We start from the raw sequence: 14,375 nt of genomic DNA on the forward strand, positions 1-14,375 counted from the left end.
GACCTTACAAGTTTACGGAACACTCTACATCCTTCTGCAGATAGCTTGTCCTGAGGGCAGTCAGATCATGCATGCTTGAACAGCCAACTTGGAGGTCTATAGACCAGCGGGTTTTTATAAGCACTAATAGCCAATGGATTGGTAAAATTACTGATAGAGTCCTTGTAAAAAGGCATGAAAGGAAAAGTGACAATGTGTAACATACAGCATCACATTACAACAAATCCAACGTCATTTTTTTTATCAGTTAGGAACTGTCAGTGGGATTAAACATTTATGATTAATAATTTGTTTGTGCACTGATTTGGCAACCACAATACCAGGTTCCTGTGATACCACAAATCACCTAACTTTCTTTATTACTGCTAAATGACCATATCCGGTTCAATTTGTTTGACTATGTGTGTGTCCAAAGTGTACAGTGATCCTACAACTAAGCATTTTGGTTAACTACAGCAGAGAGTAAAGATTGTGTATTTCCTTCAAATAAACATAAGGGAGTAATACAGATATAACCTAGCTAAACCTTTTAATTGTATTAAATGATCTTTTGACCCTGCTGTTAGGGGATTTTTAAAAGATTTCTTTTTTCGGCATCCTTTGCCTATTTTAAATGTAGTTTATCATAGTGATGAGAGGCCCTTCTGTAGTAAAGGCAATCCAGACTCAGACTAATACTGGCCATACACTATACAAAAAATCGTTCAAACTCATTTTCGAAAAATGAACACTCGGCCTTGAGAGCAAACGATCGTGCCATGTAATGACCCATAAATCGTTCAACGGACATAAATGAATCAGTTTTTTGTTTGTTTTTTTCCACATACACCTAGTGCAAACAATTTTGACGAGAAACACATTAACCTTTCACTTTATCGCTCATTTGACAGAAAATTTCCAAACTTGTCCTTCGTTTTCTTGGCTCAAAAACTTCACAATTGGTTGCTGATACGTGCCCATTAACTGGCCGAAAAACGAAAGAACTGTCCAAATTACCAAATTTCGGCCGATTTTTCATATAGTGTATGGTCAGCATAAGTAAAGGCATGAAATATAGGGGCCTAAGTCCTTACAGTTTAGATTGCTAACAAAACAGTCCAATAGCATAAGATGGGCTTTTTCACACTATTTGACATTCCAGTGAATGTTTGAGTAAATAAACTTTATAGTTTTCATTTTTGTCTAACAATAAACTTTATTAAGCTTAACACACAACATTCACACACATCATCTCCAAGTTAAACAATAGATAATCTCCCATACCACAATCCAGGTGTTACAAAGAGCATACATAAAGAACCTCAAGCCAAGAAGATTAGCAAAAGTACAGTTACATATCAGATAACAGCTCACTATCAATCTACGTTACAATACACTGGGGTAGAGACCCAAATCGTTTTCACACTAAAGCCCCGTACACACGAGAAGAAATTCGGCCGGGAAATTTCGTCCGACGACCGATCTGCCGATTTTCGGCTTGTTAGTATGGTGCTTTCGAAAGCCGACTCCGACTTTTCGGCTAACAAAATCCTGATATGCAGGCATTAAAATTTTTGTCCTCCGTCAAAACACGTCCGATTTTCGTCTCATTAGTACAGATTTCGATGGGGAAAAATCTTATGAGCAAGACTAGGCATGCTCAGAGATGATATGACACATAGAAAGCAATCCAACACATGACATCACTTCTGAAGTAGAATTCTGTCGTACGGGAAAATTCGTGTGCAGTTTAGAGCACATTCCAACCAACAGACATGCACTCTGGACAAAAGACGGACGACCGGCCGGCGGAAATTCGTGGCGTGTGTACGAGGCTTTAGTTAGTTAGGTTAGGTTAGTACCTCCATTAAGTTTTTATTGTTGTCTTTGTCTGAATTAAGCATAGATTATGCAATTTTCTTTCCTTCCACCCCTTCCATAAGTGGAAAGGAAAGAAAATCTCTTGATTCTCCCATCAACACAGTTAGTGTTGATGAGGGAATCCCTCCCACAGTAGTATTGCGTTCTCTCGGCGGAACACAATAGTTTTCCTGCTAAAGGCTATAGCCGCTGGCAGTAATCGTATGTAAAAAGTCTAACAGGCTGGTTGTACCCAAGTAGATCAATATATCCGCTTGGGTACAACCAGCCTGCCCATAGATGGATCAAATCTCGGCTGGTCCCTGCTGAACCAGCAAAGATTTGATCCTTCTATGGCCAGCTTTAGGTGTGAGAGAAAATCTAATGGTGACACTTGTTCTAGTGACAACTGTCTGTTTTTTCTTATGTTGAAGAGATTTCCTCTTACTTTATCTTGCATGTCTGAGACAGAAGGTAAAAGAAAATCTCACCCGTGGGAAACAGACAGAATAAAAGAAAACTTGATAGGGGGTTTGACCATTCCCTGTTCTATCTAAAACAAAAAAAATGAAAACGTTTTGGCTTTAGATACTTTTAGCCAGCAGGGCCATCTTAATAGCATCATGGGCCCCCCTGGGCAAAGTAATGCACTGGGGCCCCTACCAGTCTGCCCCAATGTATGTACCTACTCTCAAGAATTAAAGTATTAATAGTTAATAGATTTAAACATATTTGTTAATATGTTCAATAAAAATCGATTAAAAAAGGGAAGTGGCTGGAGAAGATGTAGATTTATCCCAGCGACGGGCTGCTTCTGTCCCTGCATCCCAGATTCTGGGATTCTGCCTGGGACAGCTTAGTAAAAATTGTGACTGTCCTGGCAAATTTGGGACAGTTGGCAAGTATGATGTAATGCAAGATCATAGGGCCCCCATGCACCTGGGAAGTGCCCAGGGGTGCCCACACATTAATGCCCCGTACACACGTGCAGATTATCTGAAGACTTTTGTCTTCAGATTTACCTTTTCTATGTAGTGCAAGGGCCTGCCGGATTGCATACAAATTGAAAGTGTTTAGGTTTGACCTCATATTATATGGTTTTGGTAAGTCTGCAGACAAAAGTCTTCAGATAATCTGCACGTGTGTACGGGGCATAAGACAGCCCTGTTAGCCAGTCTTTCTCAACCAGGGTCCTGTAGAACCCTAGGATTCCTCCTGAGGCTGCTACTGGTTCTTTGAGCAATGACTAGTTTCTGCCTCTCAGATATCCAATCACTGACACCGGTGATCTTTTTATCTATAACCGGGAAATTCTTCCCAATGACCACAAGTGTAATGAGCATTCTTCCCGCTGACCATAACACAAATGTACCATGAACTGTAGATATGGCAATTATTAGCAGGGGTTCCCTTGGACCAGAAAGTAATTTCAAGGGTTAAAAAGTTTAAGAAAGGCTGCTATAAGCATATTACACCTCTTATTATAGGTAAGAGTACCATATATTTTGCAGGCATACTATATAGCACAATTTGTGCATACACTCCATAATAACTTTATTCTTTCATTGTAAACCCTGCAAAATGTTGATAAACCATCTGGTAGTCAAAGGTTATAAAAGATATGTCTGAAAATTGCTCTTCAAGGACAAATGTCTCAGTTTTCTGAAATGTAATATTGTCTTACATCAACCAACCATACCAACTGTATGCATGAAAATCATTACTGAACGTTCAAATGTAATATATGGTGGAAGAAATAGAAACATGTTACTTATTTCCACAGCTGCTTCATTAAAATAAACTAAAGTTGATTTGCTTGTAATTTACAGCCACCGGATTCTAAACATGAAGGTGGGTAGTACAAGCAGGCAAACAGTGCATGTGTGTGTACGTCTATTGTGCGGGGCATTTTTTCCATTAAACTTTGCTGATGAAGGAATGCCAGAGAAATATGTTCTTCGTTTACAGCTAAGTGACAAAACATGTCGTACATGTCTGTAGCACCGAGCAGATCATACATAAAAGTCCCTCAAACCGTCAGGGCTTAGAAATGGAGTAAATGTCAGTCTAGCAGAGAAAGAAGAGAGGGGATCACATCAGAGGAGCCTTTAATCTTTCTGTGTGTGCGTATGTTTGTGTGCAAGGCAGGGAGGGACACTGCGGATCAGCATTACCATGGGAAAGTGTCTCTGGAATGTCCCTACCCCACAATACAAGATGAGAGGCACCACCATACATTTTTCATGTTTGGGAAACTGATGTTCTTAATTTTTCTCCACCAGTTTATTTCATTTCAAGCGCTGTGGCGTATTACATTACCAGACTCTCTGACAGACGCTGTAATACCACAACACTGTCCCGTAGCTCAGTGTGTCTCCTGTCTTTCCCTTACATCTTAACAGTGGACACGCTTTACAAGTAGACTGAGTTGATAATTGCATTTTCTCCTCATACTTTGCTGTGTTAGTTACATTACTAATTAAGTTGTACGGAATACAAAAGTGTATGTTACTGTTCAACCAAGTAAGAGATCTTTTATTATGTAAGGTTTCCAGCAACCGAATATTATGTACCCAACAGGGGCGGACATGTCACCTGAGCAGACTCTGCATTTGCACCAGGGCCCTGTGGGATGTAGGGCCCATTCATATTATGGCACTTTTCCACTGCAAGTACCGGCTCGGCTCTGCTTGGCCCGGTTTGCTTTTCCATTGCTGGTACCGCATGGTACGATGTTGGAACGGTTCGGTACGGTTTGGTATGGTTTGCTTTTCCACTAAAGTAGTACTAAAGTTAAGTGGGTGGGATAACAACGATTCTCTGACCAATCAGTTGCTAGTAGTGACTGCATGCAAAGGATTGTGGGATATGGTACCGGTATGGTACCTCTTGGAACCACAATCGAGGTTGTACTGTTTTAGAGAGCTGTACCGTTCGGTTCCATGTAGTGGAAAAGCGCCGCTGTACCGTACCGAACCGTTCCAACACCGTACCATGCGGTACCAGCAGTGGAAAAGCACAAAAGCGAGCCAAACCGTTCGGTTCCATGCAGTGGAAAAGCGCCATTAGATATGGGTCAGATGGGTGCTGGAATCTCTCCCATTGTTGCAGGGAATTGGACATTGCTCAGTTCTGCTTGGCTGGCAGTAAGCAGTGAATAATTCATATTTTCTTGGCCAGTAGTTGAATGGGGAGGCCAAAAATTTCTTGCACAGAGATCCCTTGGTGACTGTGTCCAACGCCAACTGCTGGCCTTCCTTTTAAACGTGTTTGCAGTCACAAAACGTGCACTGCAGAAGAGCCTGATTGGCTCTCAGTGCTGGCTAACCCTCTCCTGGACTGTACAGTGAACTACAAGACGCTCATACCAATTCACATTAAAAAAGAAAGAAAAGTCTAATATCTGTTCCTTAAAATACCCCCTCCCCTCTCCTCCTACCTATCCTGCCTGACCTGCATTAAAAATATACAGTTAGGTCCATATATATTTGGACACAGGCACAATTTTCATACTTTTGGCTCTGTATGCCACCAGAATAAAATTAAAAATAGACAATCCAAATGAATCTGAAGTGCAGACTTTCAGCTTTAATTCAAGGGGTTGAAGATAAATAACAAGTACAAATTTTATGAACTGCAACCATTTTTATACACAGTCCCCCCATTTTCAGGGGCTCAACTGTAATTGAACAAATTAATATAATCATAAATAAAATGTTCAATTTACATTTTTTGTTGAGAATCCTTTACTGGCAAGGACTGCCTAAAGTCTGGAACCATTGGGCATTACAAACACTGGGTTTCCTCCTTTCTGATGCTTTGCTCGTTGTTCTTTGTCTGTGGGTCTTTCTGTCTTTACTTTTGCCTTCAGCAAGTGAAATGCATGCTCAATTAAGTTGAGATGAGGTGATTGATTCTGCCATTGTAGAATATTATACTTATTTTCCTTCAAAAGCTCCTGAGTTGCTTTTGCAGTGTGTTTTGGATCATTGTCCATCTGTTCTGTGAAGCACCTTCCAATCAACTTTGCTGCATTTGGCTGAATCTGGGCTGACCGTATCTCTCTAAATACTGCAGAATTCATCCGGCTGCTTCTGTCTTCAATCACATCATCAATAAACATCAATGACCCAGTGCCACTGGAAGCCATGCATGTCCCTGCCATAACGCTGCCTCCACCATATTTTACAGATGAGGTTGTGTTCCAAGCCTTCTCCACACTTTTTTTTTTCCGGTCATTCTGGTACAGATTAGTCTTAGTTTTATCCTTCCAAAGAATGCTTTTCCAGAACTGGTCTGGCTTTTTTAGATGTTTTTTTGGCAACGTCTAATCTGGCTTTTCTATTCTTCAGGCTCATGAATGGTTTGCACCTTGTGGTGAACCCTCTGTATTTGCTCTCGTATAGTCTTCTCTTGATTGTAGACTTTGACAATGATACGCCCGCCTCCTGGAGATTGTCCTTAACTTGTCTGGATGTTGGGAATGGGTTTTTCTTTCCCATAGAGAGGATCCTGCAATCATCCACCACATTCTTCTTTCCTCCGAATGTACCAAACTGTTTAATTGGCCACTCCTAATGTTGCTGCTATCTCTCTGATGGATTTGTTTAATTTTTGAAGTCTTACAATGGCCTGTTTTACTTGCATGGACAGCTCATTTGAACACATGATGTAGGTTCACAGCAATAGATTCCAAATGCAAATACCACACTTAAGCCCCATACACACGTACCGATCGTCGGCCGAACGATCGGCCGTCTTTTGTCCGAGGGCTGTCTTGTCTGTTGAAAAGTGCAAAAGACTGCACACGAATTTTGTCGGCCAACAACAGCCGACTATAGAAGTGATGTCATGTGATGGTTAACTTTCCTTGTCTTTTTTCTTTTCTGAGCATGCCCAGTCTTGCTAATCTGCTGTCTGTCGGCCGAAATCTGTACTGACTGGCGAACAATCGGCCGTTCTGGTGTCGGCATACAAAAATTTTAAGGCTTGCACGACAGATTCTGTTCGGCCGAAAGTGCGCTGTCGGCTGTCGGAAGCATCATACTAACAAGCCGACAATCGGTACGTGTGTACGGGCCTTTAGGATCAAGTCCAGACCTTTTATCTGCTTAAAGAGGAAGTAAACCCTCCTCTGTAACTTGTACCTATAGGTAAGCCTATGATAAGGCTTACCTATAGGTACTGTAAATATCTCCCAAACATGCACCGTTTAGGAGATATTTACCTTACATGCAGCCAGTGACGTCACTGGCGCATGCGCTCTGAAGGAACGGCCGCTCGTGCGTGCGGGAGTGACGTCATCGTGGCTCCGGCCAATCAGATGCCCGGATGCCGCGATCCCAGAAGACGGGCGACTGGACATGTCACCCGTCATACAGGTAAGCGGACGGCACGGCGGGGGCTCGTTCTAAGGTAAGTATTTCATAATGAGCTAGTATGCGATGCATACTAGCTCATTATGTATTTCTCTTGCAGGTTGCAAAAAGAAAAAAAAACATTTTTTGGGGGTTTACAACCTCTTTAATTGATGAAGAAATAATGATGAAGTAGCCCATACCTAGCCATGAAACAGCTTTTGATTCAATTGTCCCATCTATTTTTGGTCCCTTGAAAAAGGGGGTTGGCTATTCTTAAGAGCTGTAATTCATGAACCCTTCATCCGATTTGGATGTACATACCCTTAAATTAAACCTGAGAGTGTGCACTTTCAGTCCATATCCATTATATAATTATAAATGCCGGAAAAAATCTAAAATTGTGCCTGTGTTCAAATATTCAAGGACCTAACTGTATGTGTGCTTACCTATTTTTAATCTGCTCTGGTCGGGTCACATGATCTGCCAGCTCTGGCTTTCCTGTGTCAGTAAGCAAATGCTGCAGAGAAGAGGAGGCAGCGCTGACAACAGCTGGGTCATGGTAGCCTATTGGTGACGTTACAACCCGGACTTTGCAGTCATTGTTAAGCGGTCCCTGAACTGGAGATGCAGGATCACATGACTTGAACGGATTAAAAAACAATAGGTATACGGACCTGTTTTATGTATGTTAGGCAGGAGGGGGAGGTAACTATTTTAAGATTACTTTTTCTTCTTCAAGGATTTTAACTACTGCATTTAAAAAACAATTTATTTTGCTAGACGACCACTTTATTAGGTATTCCTTGCTAGTACCGGGTTGGACCCCCTTTTGCCATCAGAACTACCCTAATTCTTTTTGGCATAGATTCAACAAGGTGTTGGAAACATTAATCAGAGTTTTTAGTCTATATTGATATATCATCATGCAGTTGCTGCAGATTTGTCGGTTGCTCATCCATGATGCAAATCTTCCCTTACACCACATCCCAAAGGTGCTATATTGGATTGAGATCTGGTGACTGTGGAGGCCATTTGTATACAGTGAACTCATTGTAGTTTTCAAGAACCCAGTGGTGAGATGATTTGAGCTTTGTGACATGGTGCATTATCCTGCTGGAAGTAGAAATCAGAAGATGGGCCAATTTAAACAATGCTCAGTCGGTACTAAGGGGCCCGATGTGTGCCAAGAAAATTTCCCCACATCATTACACCATTACGCCAGCCTGAACCGTTGATACAAGGCATGATGGATCCATGCTTTCATGTTGTATACACCAAATTTTTGCCCTACCATCTGAATGTCACAGCTGAAATCGAGACTTATCATACCAGGCAATCTTTTTCCAATCTTCTATTGTCCAATTTTGGTGAGCCTGAGTTTCCTGTTCTTAGCTGACAAAGTGGCACCCGGTGTTTTGCTGCTGTAGCTCATTTGCTTCAAGTGTTGTGCGTTCAGAGATGGTATTCTGCATACCTTGTTTGTAACGAGTGGTTATTTGAGTTACTGTTGCCTTTCTTTCATCTCGAACCAGTCTGCCCTTTCTCCTCTGACATCAACAAGGCATTTTTATCCACACAACTGTCACTCACTGGATATTTTTCAGACCAATCTCAGTAAACCCTAGAGATGGTTGTGCATGAAAATCCCAGCAGTCCGTCTGGCACCAATAACCATGCCACGTTCAAAGTCACTTGAATTCCCTTTCTTCCCCATTCTGATGCTCGGTTTGAACTCCAGCAAGTTGTCCTCACCACATCTAGATGTCTAAATGTATTGAATTGCTGCCATGTCATTGGCTAATTAGCAATTTGTGTTACCAAGCAATTGAACAGGTGTACCTAAATTAAGTGGCCAGTGAGTGTATACTGTATACCTGCCAACCCTACCAGACACTATACCCAAGTCCTGACTTTTAGTGTTCTCCACTGCAATTAATGCAATGCAGCTTGGTCAAGACTGATTGGTTAATGAAGACACAACAGATCACTAGTTAGGTTGTCTATCGACTCCAATCAGCAAGCTTAATCAGTTAGATTCAAAGCAACGAATTAAAACCTGAGTGGCTTAAAGAGGAAGTAAACCCTCCTCTGACACTTTTACCTATAGGTAAGCCTATGATAAGGCTTACCTATAGGTACTGTAAATATCTCCTAAACATGCACCGTTTAAGAGATATTTACCTTACATGCAGCCAGTGACGTCATTGGCGCATGCGCTCTGAAGGAACGGCCACTGGTGCCATTTCTTCAGAGACCCGTGCCGTGACTGTCGGCTCTCGCGCGCGTGCACGCGAGTGAGGTCACCGCAACTCCGGCCAATCAGATGGCCGGATGCCGCGATCCCGGAAGATGGGCGACTGGACATGTCGCCCATCATAGAGGTGAGCGGACGGCACGGCGGGGGCTCGTTCTAAGGTAAGCATTTCATAATGAGCTAGTATGCGATGCATACTAGCTCATTATGTGTTTCTCTTTCAGCTTGTAAAAAAAAGGAATTTAACTGAGTTTACAACCTCTTTAAACTGCTGGTCCTTTCTCTCACCATCTGAATGGTGATGTGCTGGGGATTACAGAAACCTGGTAAAAAAAAGTGAGGGCTATCTAAAGCCCATTTCTGGCCAAAAACGTATGCAGCTCAAAGACTCAAATACCCAATATGTTTTTATTTTTGGTTTTTGTTTTTTACTATGAAATGCATTTGAACATTTTTAGTCTTTGTTTTAATAATCTGTATGTTTTGTTATTTTAAAGGAAAAGGTTGTGAATTGAATGAGCATTAAGTTGCAACTGTTATAAATAATAATTGTATCTCCTTTTTGTTTGAAGGTTACTTTGATGCCCATGCCCTGGCTATGGACTTCATGAGCATTGGTTTTCGAGAGTGTTTAACAGAAGTTGCAAGATATCTCAGCTCTGTGGAAGGCATGGACACCTCTGATCCCCTTCGAGTGAGACTTGTTTCCCATCTTAGTACCTGTGCCTCACAAAGGGAAGCAGTAGCTATGACATCATCAATGACCCAACACCAGCACTCCCTGCACCCTCACCATTGGGCAACAGCTTTCCATCAACTTCCTGCAGCTTTGCTGCAACAAAATGGACTCTCCTCATCTGACAGTATTCCTTGCAGACTTTCCTCAGCTACAGAGATGCCACCACACCATGGCTCTGCTCTTCTCACAGCCACATTTGCTCATGCAGATGCTGCTCTTAGAGTGCCTTCAGTTGGTAGTGTTGCTTCCAGTGTTCCACCTCTCTCTACCTCCTTGCTGTCACTTTCAGCTACAGTACATGCTGCAGCTGCTGCTGCGGCACAGGGCTTCCCGCTGTCATTTGCCGGAGCTTTCCCAATACTTCCACCAGGGGCAGCAGCAGCGATGGCGGCTTCTGCAACAGCCATTTCTTCACCCTTGTCTTCCGCGTCCAGCCCGCGACAAGCTAGTGCCAGCACAAATAATAAGCCATATCGACCATGGGGGACTGAAGTAGGGGCATTTTAACAAGCTGCTAATTAAAGGACTGGTTTAAATGAGGAACTATCATGTGCAGGAACAATGTCCTTGGTTACAATAAAAATATTATATCTGAAGTATACAGATGACCTGTGGACTTAGAAAAATGCATAATCTAATTTTATATGTTGCTTCTAGAAGATAATTATCAAATGTATCGTAACATCTAAGATGAATTTATGGAATTCTTAGCCCAAGTCTGATCTCTGTTTCATTTTCCACTTGCACTAACATGGGATTAGCTGATCAGTGTTACCCACCATCAAGTATTTGCCAAAAACAGAAGATAAAAAAAAAAAAAAAAAACAACACAAAAATGATACTAAAGTAACACATTATATTTCTTCTTTCAATTTACTAGTGCGGGATTAAGAGCAAAAGAAGAAACCTGATTGTTTGCTGTTGTTACCATCTGTTGTTGATGCTATTTTCAAAAATTAGCCCAGTGAATCAGGGGGATGTAACTTGCCATTTTGCTCTTTGCCATTGACAGCAAATTAGGTGGCATTGAGTTCCAGATTTTTATTCAGTCACATTTAACCACTTCAGCTCTGGAAGGTATTCCCCCTTAATGACCAGGCCATTTTTTGCGATTCAGCACTGCGTTACTTTAACTAAAAATTGCGCAGTTGTGTGACGCTGTACCCAAATACAATGGATGTCTTTTGTTCCCCCACAAATAGAGCTTTCTTTTGGTGATATTTGATCACCTCTGCAGTTTTTAGATTTTGCGCTATAAACAAAAAAATAGCGACAATTTAGAAAAAAAATGTTGACACTTTTTTGGAGACCAGTGACATTAATACAGTAATCAGTTCTAAGTATTATGCACTGTTACTGTATAAATGACACCGGCAGGGAAGGGGTTAACACTGGGGGTGATCAAAGGGGTTAATGTGTACCTAAATGTGCTTACTGACTGTGTATGGGAATGGTTCTGTGACAGGCACAGAGAGATCGAAGTTTCAGCTTAGCTGAAACTCCTGATCTCTCTCTGCCTGTCTCACAGAAGACTCGCCTGCTTTGTTTACATAAGCAGGCAGGTCTTCTGTCAGTTTATCTGACGATCGCGGGAGGAAGGTGGCGATTGTTTACATAAGCAGAAGGGTCTTCTGTCAGTTTATCTGACGATCGCGGGAGGAAGGTGGCGATTATTTACATAAGCAGGCGGGTCTTCTGTCAGTTTATCTGACGATCGCGGGAGGAAGGTGCCGATTGTTTACATAAGCAGGCGGTCTTCTGTCAGTTTATCTGACAATCGCGGGAGGAATGTGGCGATTGTTTACATAAGCAGGCGGGTCTTCTGTCATTTTATCTGACGATCGCGGGAGGAAGGTGGCGATTGTTTACATAAGCAGGCAGGTCTTCTGTCAGTTTATCTGACGATCGCGAGAGGAAGGTGGCGATTGTTTACATAAGCAGGCAGGTCTTCTGTCAGTTTATCTGACGATCGCGGGAGGAAGGTGGCGATTGTTTACATAAGCAGGCGGGTCTTCTGTCAGTTTATCTGACGATCGTGGGAGGAAGGTGGCGATTGTTTACATAAGCAGGCGGGTCTTCTGTCAGTTTATCTGACGATCCCAGGAGGAAGCCTGTCCAAACACAGCGGAAGAAGGGCTCCAGCATGCACCTCATGCACAAAATCGTGTAGTACTATGTGATTTTGTGCAGCCGAGCCGTCCTAGCGCAGTAATACTACGGTGGGCGGTTGGCAAGAGGTTAATCAATTCTTTCTTACTGAAGGCAAGTACTTTAGTCTTTGACATCCATATGAACACCCTCAATCAATTGCTGATCTGTTATATTTAAGCGATCTATAGAAGGACGGAATGGAAAAAGCCAAGAGATCATTCATTGGCTGTCACTGGGGTTCTAATAAGGCTTTTTATTCTAGAATTCAGAAGGCTGATTATACTGAAACCAAAAATGTGTACCATATAGAGTAGGTCACAATTCAGTAGAGGTCTCAAACCATTCAGCACATTGCCTCAAGTGAAGTACAGAGTCTGCCATTACTGACCTGTTTGTAGATTTGCTGGTTGACGGGCTGTTATCTTCTTTGACTGCCTTAAAGCTCAAATGAACTCTTTAAACCAGCTAAATACATTTCAGGTGCATCAAATTATAATGTGTTTAGTTATATACCTTTGTTTTCATTCTGAAGCAGTCACAGCCTGAGTAGAAAAGCCAAGCTCCTGCTGCATGCAGCAGAGTAGGTCTTTTGCTCGGTCTGGAGACAGTGGTCTCTCTGAAGAGATCTGACACGCCCCTTGCTCAGTCAGTGCCAGTGCTCTCCTATCAGCAGAAAGCATCTGGTCTGATTCAGTAGGGGAGCCTCAGCAGAGAGACCACAGCTTCTACACAGAGAGCCTTCGGTCCCTTCTGCAGCTGTTGACAGGGAACATATTTTTCTCCAAAGTCTATAGTTACTTTAAAACAACTGCATCGCCCCGTACAGATTATAAGAAAATTGGGAGAACATTTTAGTCCGAGGAATGGTCGTACGATTTTCTGAATGTGTGTACGCAACTCTCAACGGCCGATTCCTTCCTTCTGAACGAAAATTTTCAAAGGGACAACCTCCAAAATTGTTCCGGTACGGCAACAGAACAAATGATTTTTATTTAACCACTTCAGGACCGCCCACCGTTCATGTACTGCGGCAGGGTGGCCCTTAAGCTCAAAGTCACACACATATACATGATTTTGCTTTAAGGCTCTAGGGGGCGCGCGTGCACCCCGTGTTGTTCTCCCTCTGTGATTAGCCACAGCGGGAGCCAGTCCGCGGGTCCGGCGGCCGCGATCATCGCCAGCCACCCGCGATTGTCAAGGAAACTGAAAGAATGGCCATTTGCCTATGTAAACAAGGCAGACAGCTGTTCTGTCAGACAGGAAAGGAGAGATTGTGTGTTCCTACTAATCAGGAACACCGATCTCTCTCTTCCTGCAATCAGTCTAATCCCCCTACAGTTAGAAAGCACTCCTTAGGAGCAAACCTAACCCCTTGATTGCCCCTGATGTTAATCCCTACCCTGCCAGTGTCATTTATACAGTAACAGTGAATATTATTTAGCATTGATCACTGTATTGGTGTCACTGGTCCCCAAAATGTGTCACTGAGTGTCAGATCTGTGCACGCAATGTCGCAGTCCCGCTAAAAATCGCTGATCACTGCCATTACTAATAAAAAGAAATAAAAAGTCTGTTAATCTATCTCATAGTTTGTAAACGCTATAACTTTTGCGCCAACCAATTAACATACACTTACCAAAAATATGTAGCAGAATACAAATTGACCTAAACTGATAAAGAAATTAGATTTTTTTAAATTTTTTTTTATTGGGAATGTTTTTTAGCAGAAAGTGAAAAAAAAATGTTTTTATTTTTTCAAAATTGTCGGCCTTTTTTTGTTTATAGTGCAAAAAATAAAAAACGCACAGGTGATCAAATACCACCAAAAGAAAGCTCTATTTGTAGGGAAAAAAGGACATACATTTTGTTTGCGTACAGCATTGCATGACCGCACAATTGTCGGTTAAAACAACGCAGTGCTGTATCGCAAAAAATGGCCTGGTCATTAAGGGAGTAAAACCTTACAGGGCTGAAGTGGTTAATGTGTACTGTTTTTGTACGAAAGACTGCACATGATCAGAAACAACAAATA

General features: G+C 42.1%; 1 protein-coding gene across 2 annotated transcripts in view; it reads left to right on the forward strand.

The window, feature by feature from the left end:
• HEY2 (hes related family bHLH transcription factor with YRPW motif 2) overlaps positions 1-11,000 on the forward strand; it is a 51,122-nt gene extending 40,122 nt beyond the window's left edge. For both annotated transcript variants that reach the window (XM_082252192.1, XM_082252191.1), the window contains exon 5: positions 10,026-11,000. In XM_082252192.1, coding sequence (XP_082108318.1) covers positions 10,026-10,699 — 674 coding nt within the window. In that variant the 3' untranslated portion in view covers positions 10,700-11,000. The remainder of the gene's footprint in view (positions 1-10,025) is intronic.
• Positions 11,001-14,375: the final 3,375 nt, after the last annotated feature.

The sequence above is a fragment of the Pelophylax lessonae genome, assembly GCF_965119305.1.
Source record: "Pelophylax lessonae genome assembly, chromosome: 3".
NCBI lineage: Eukaryota > Metazoa > Chordata > Amphibia > Anura > Ranidae > Pelophylax > Pelophylax lessonae.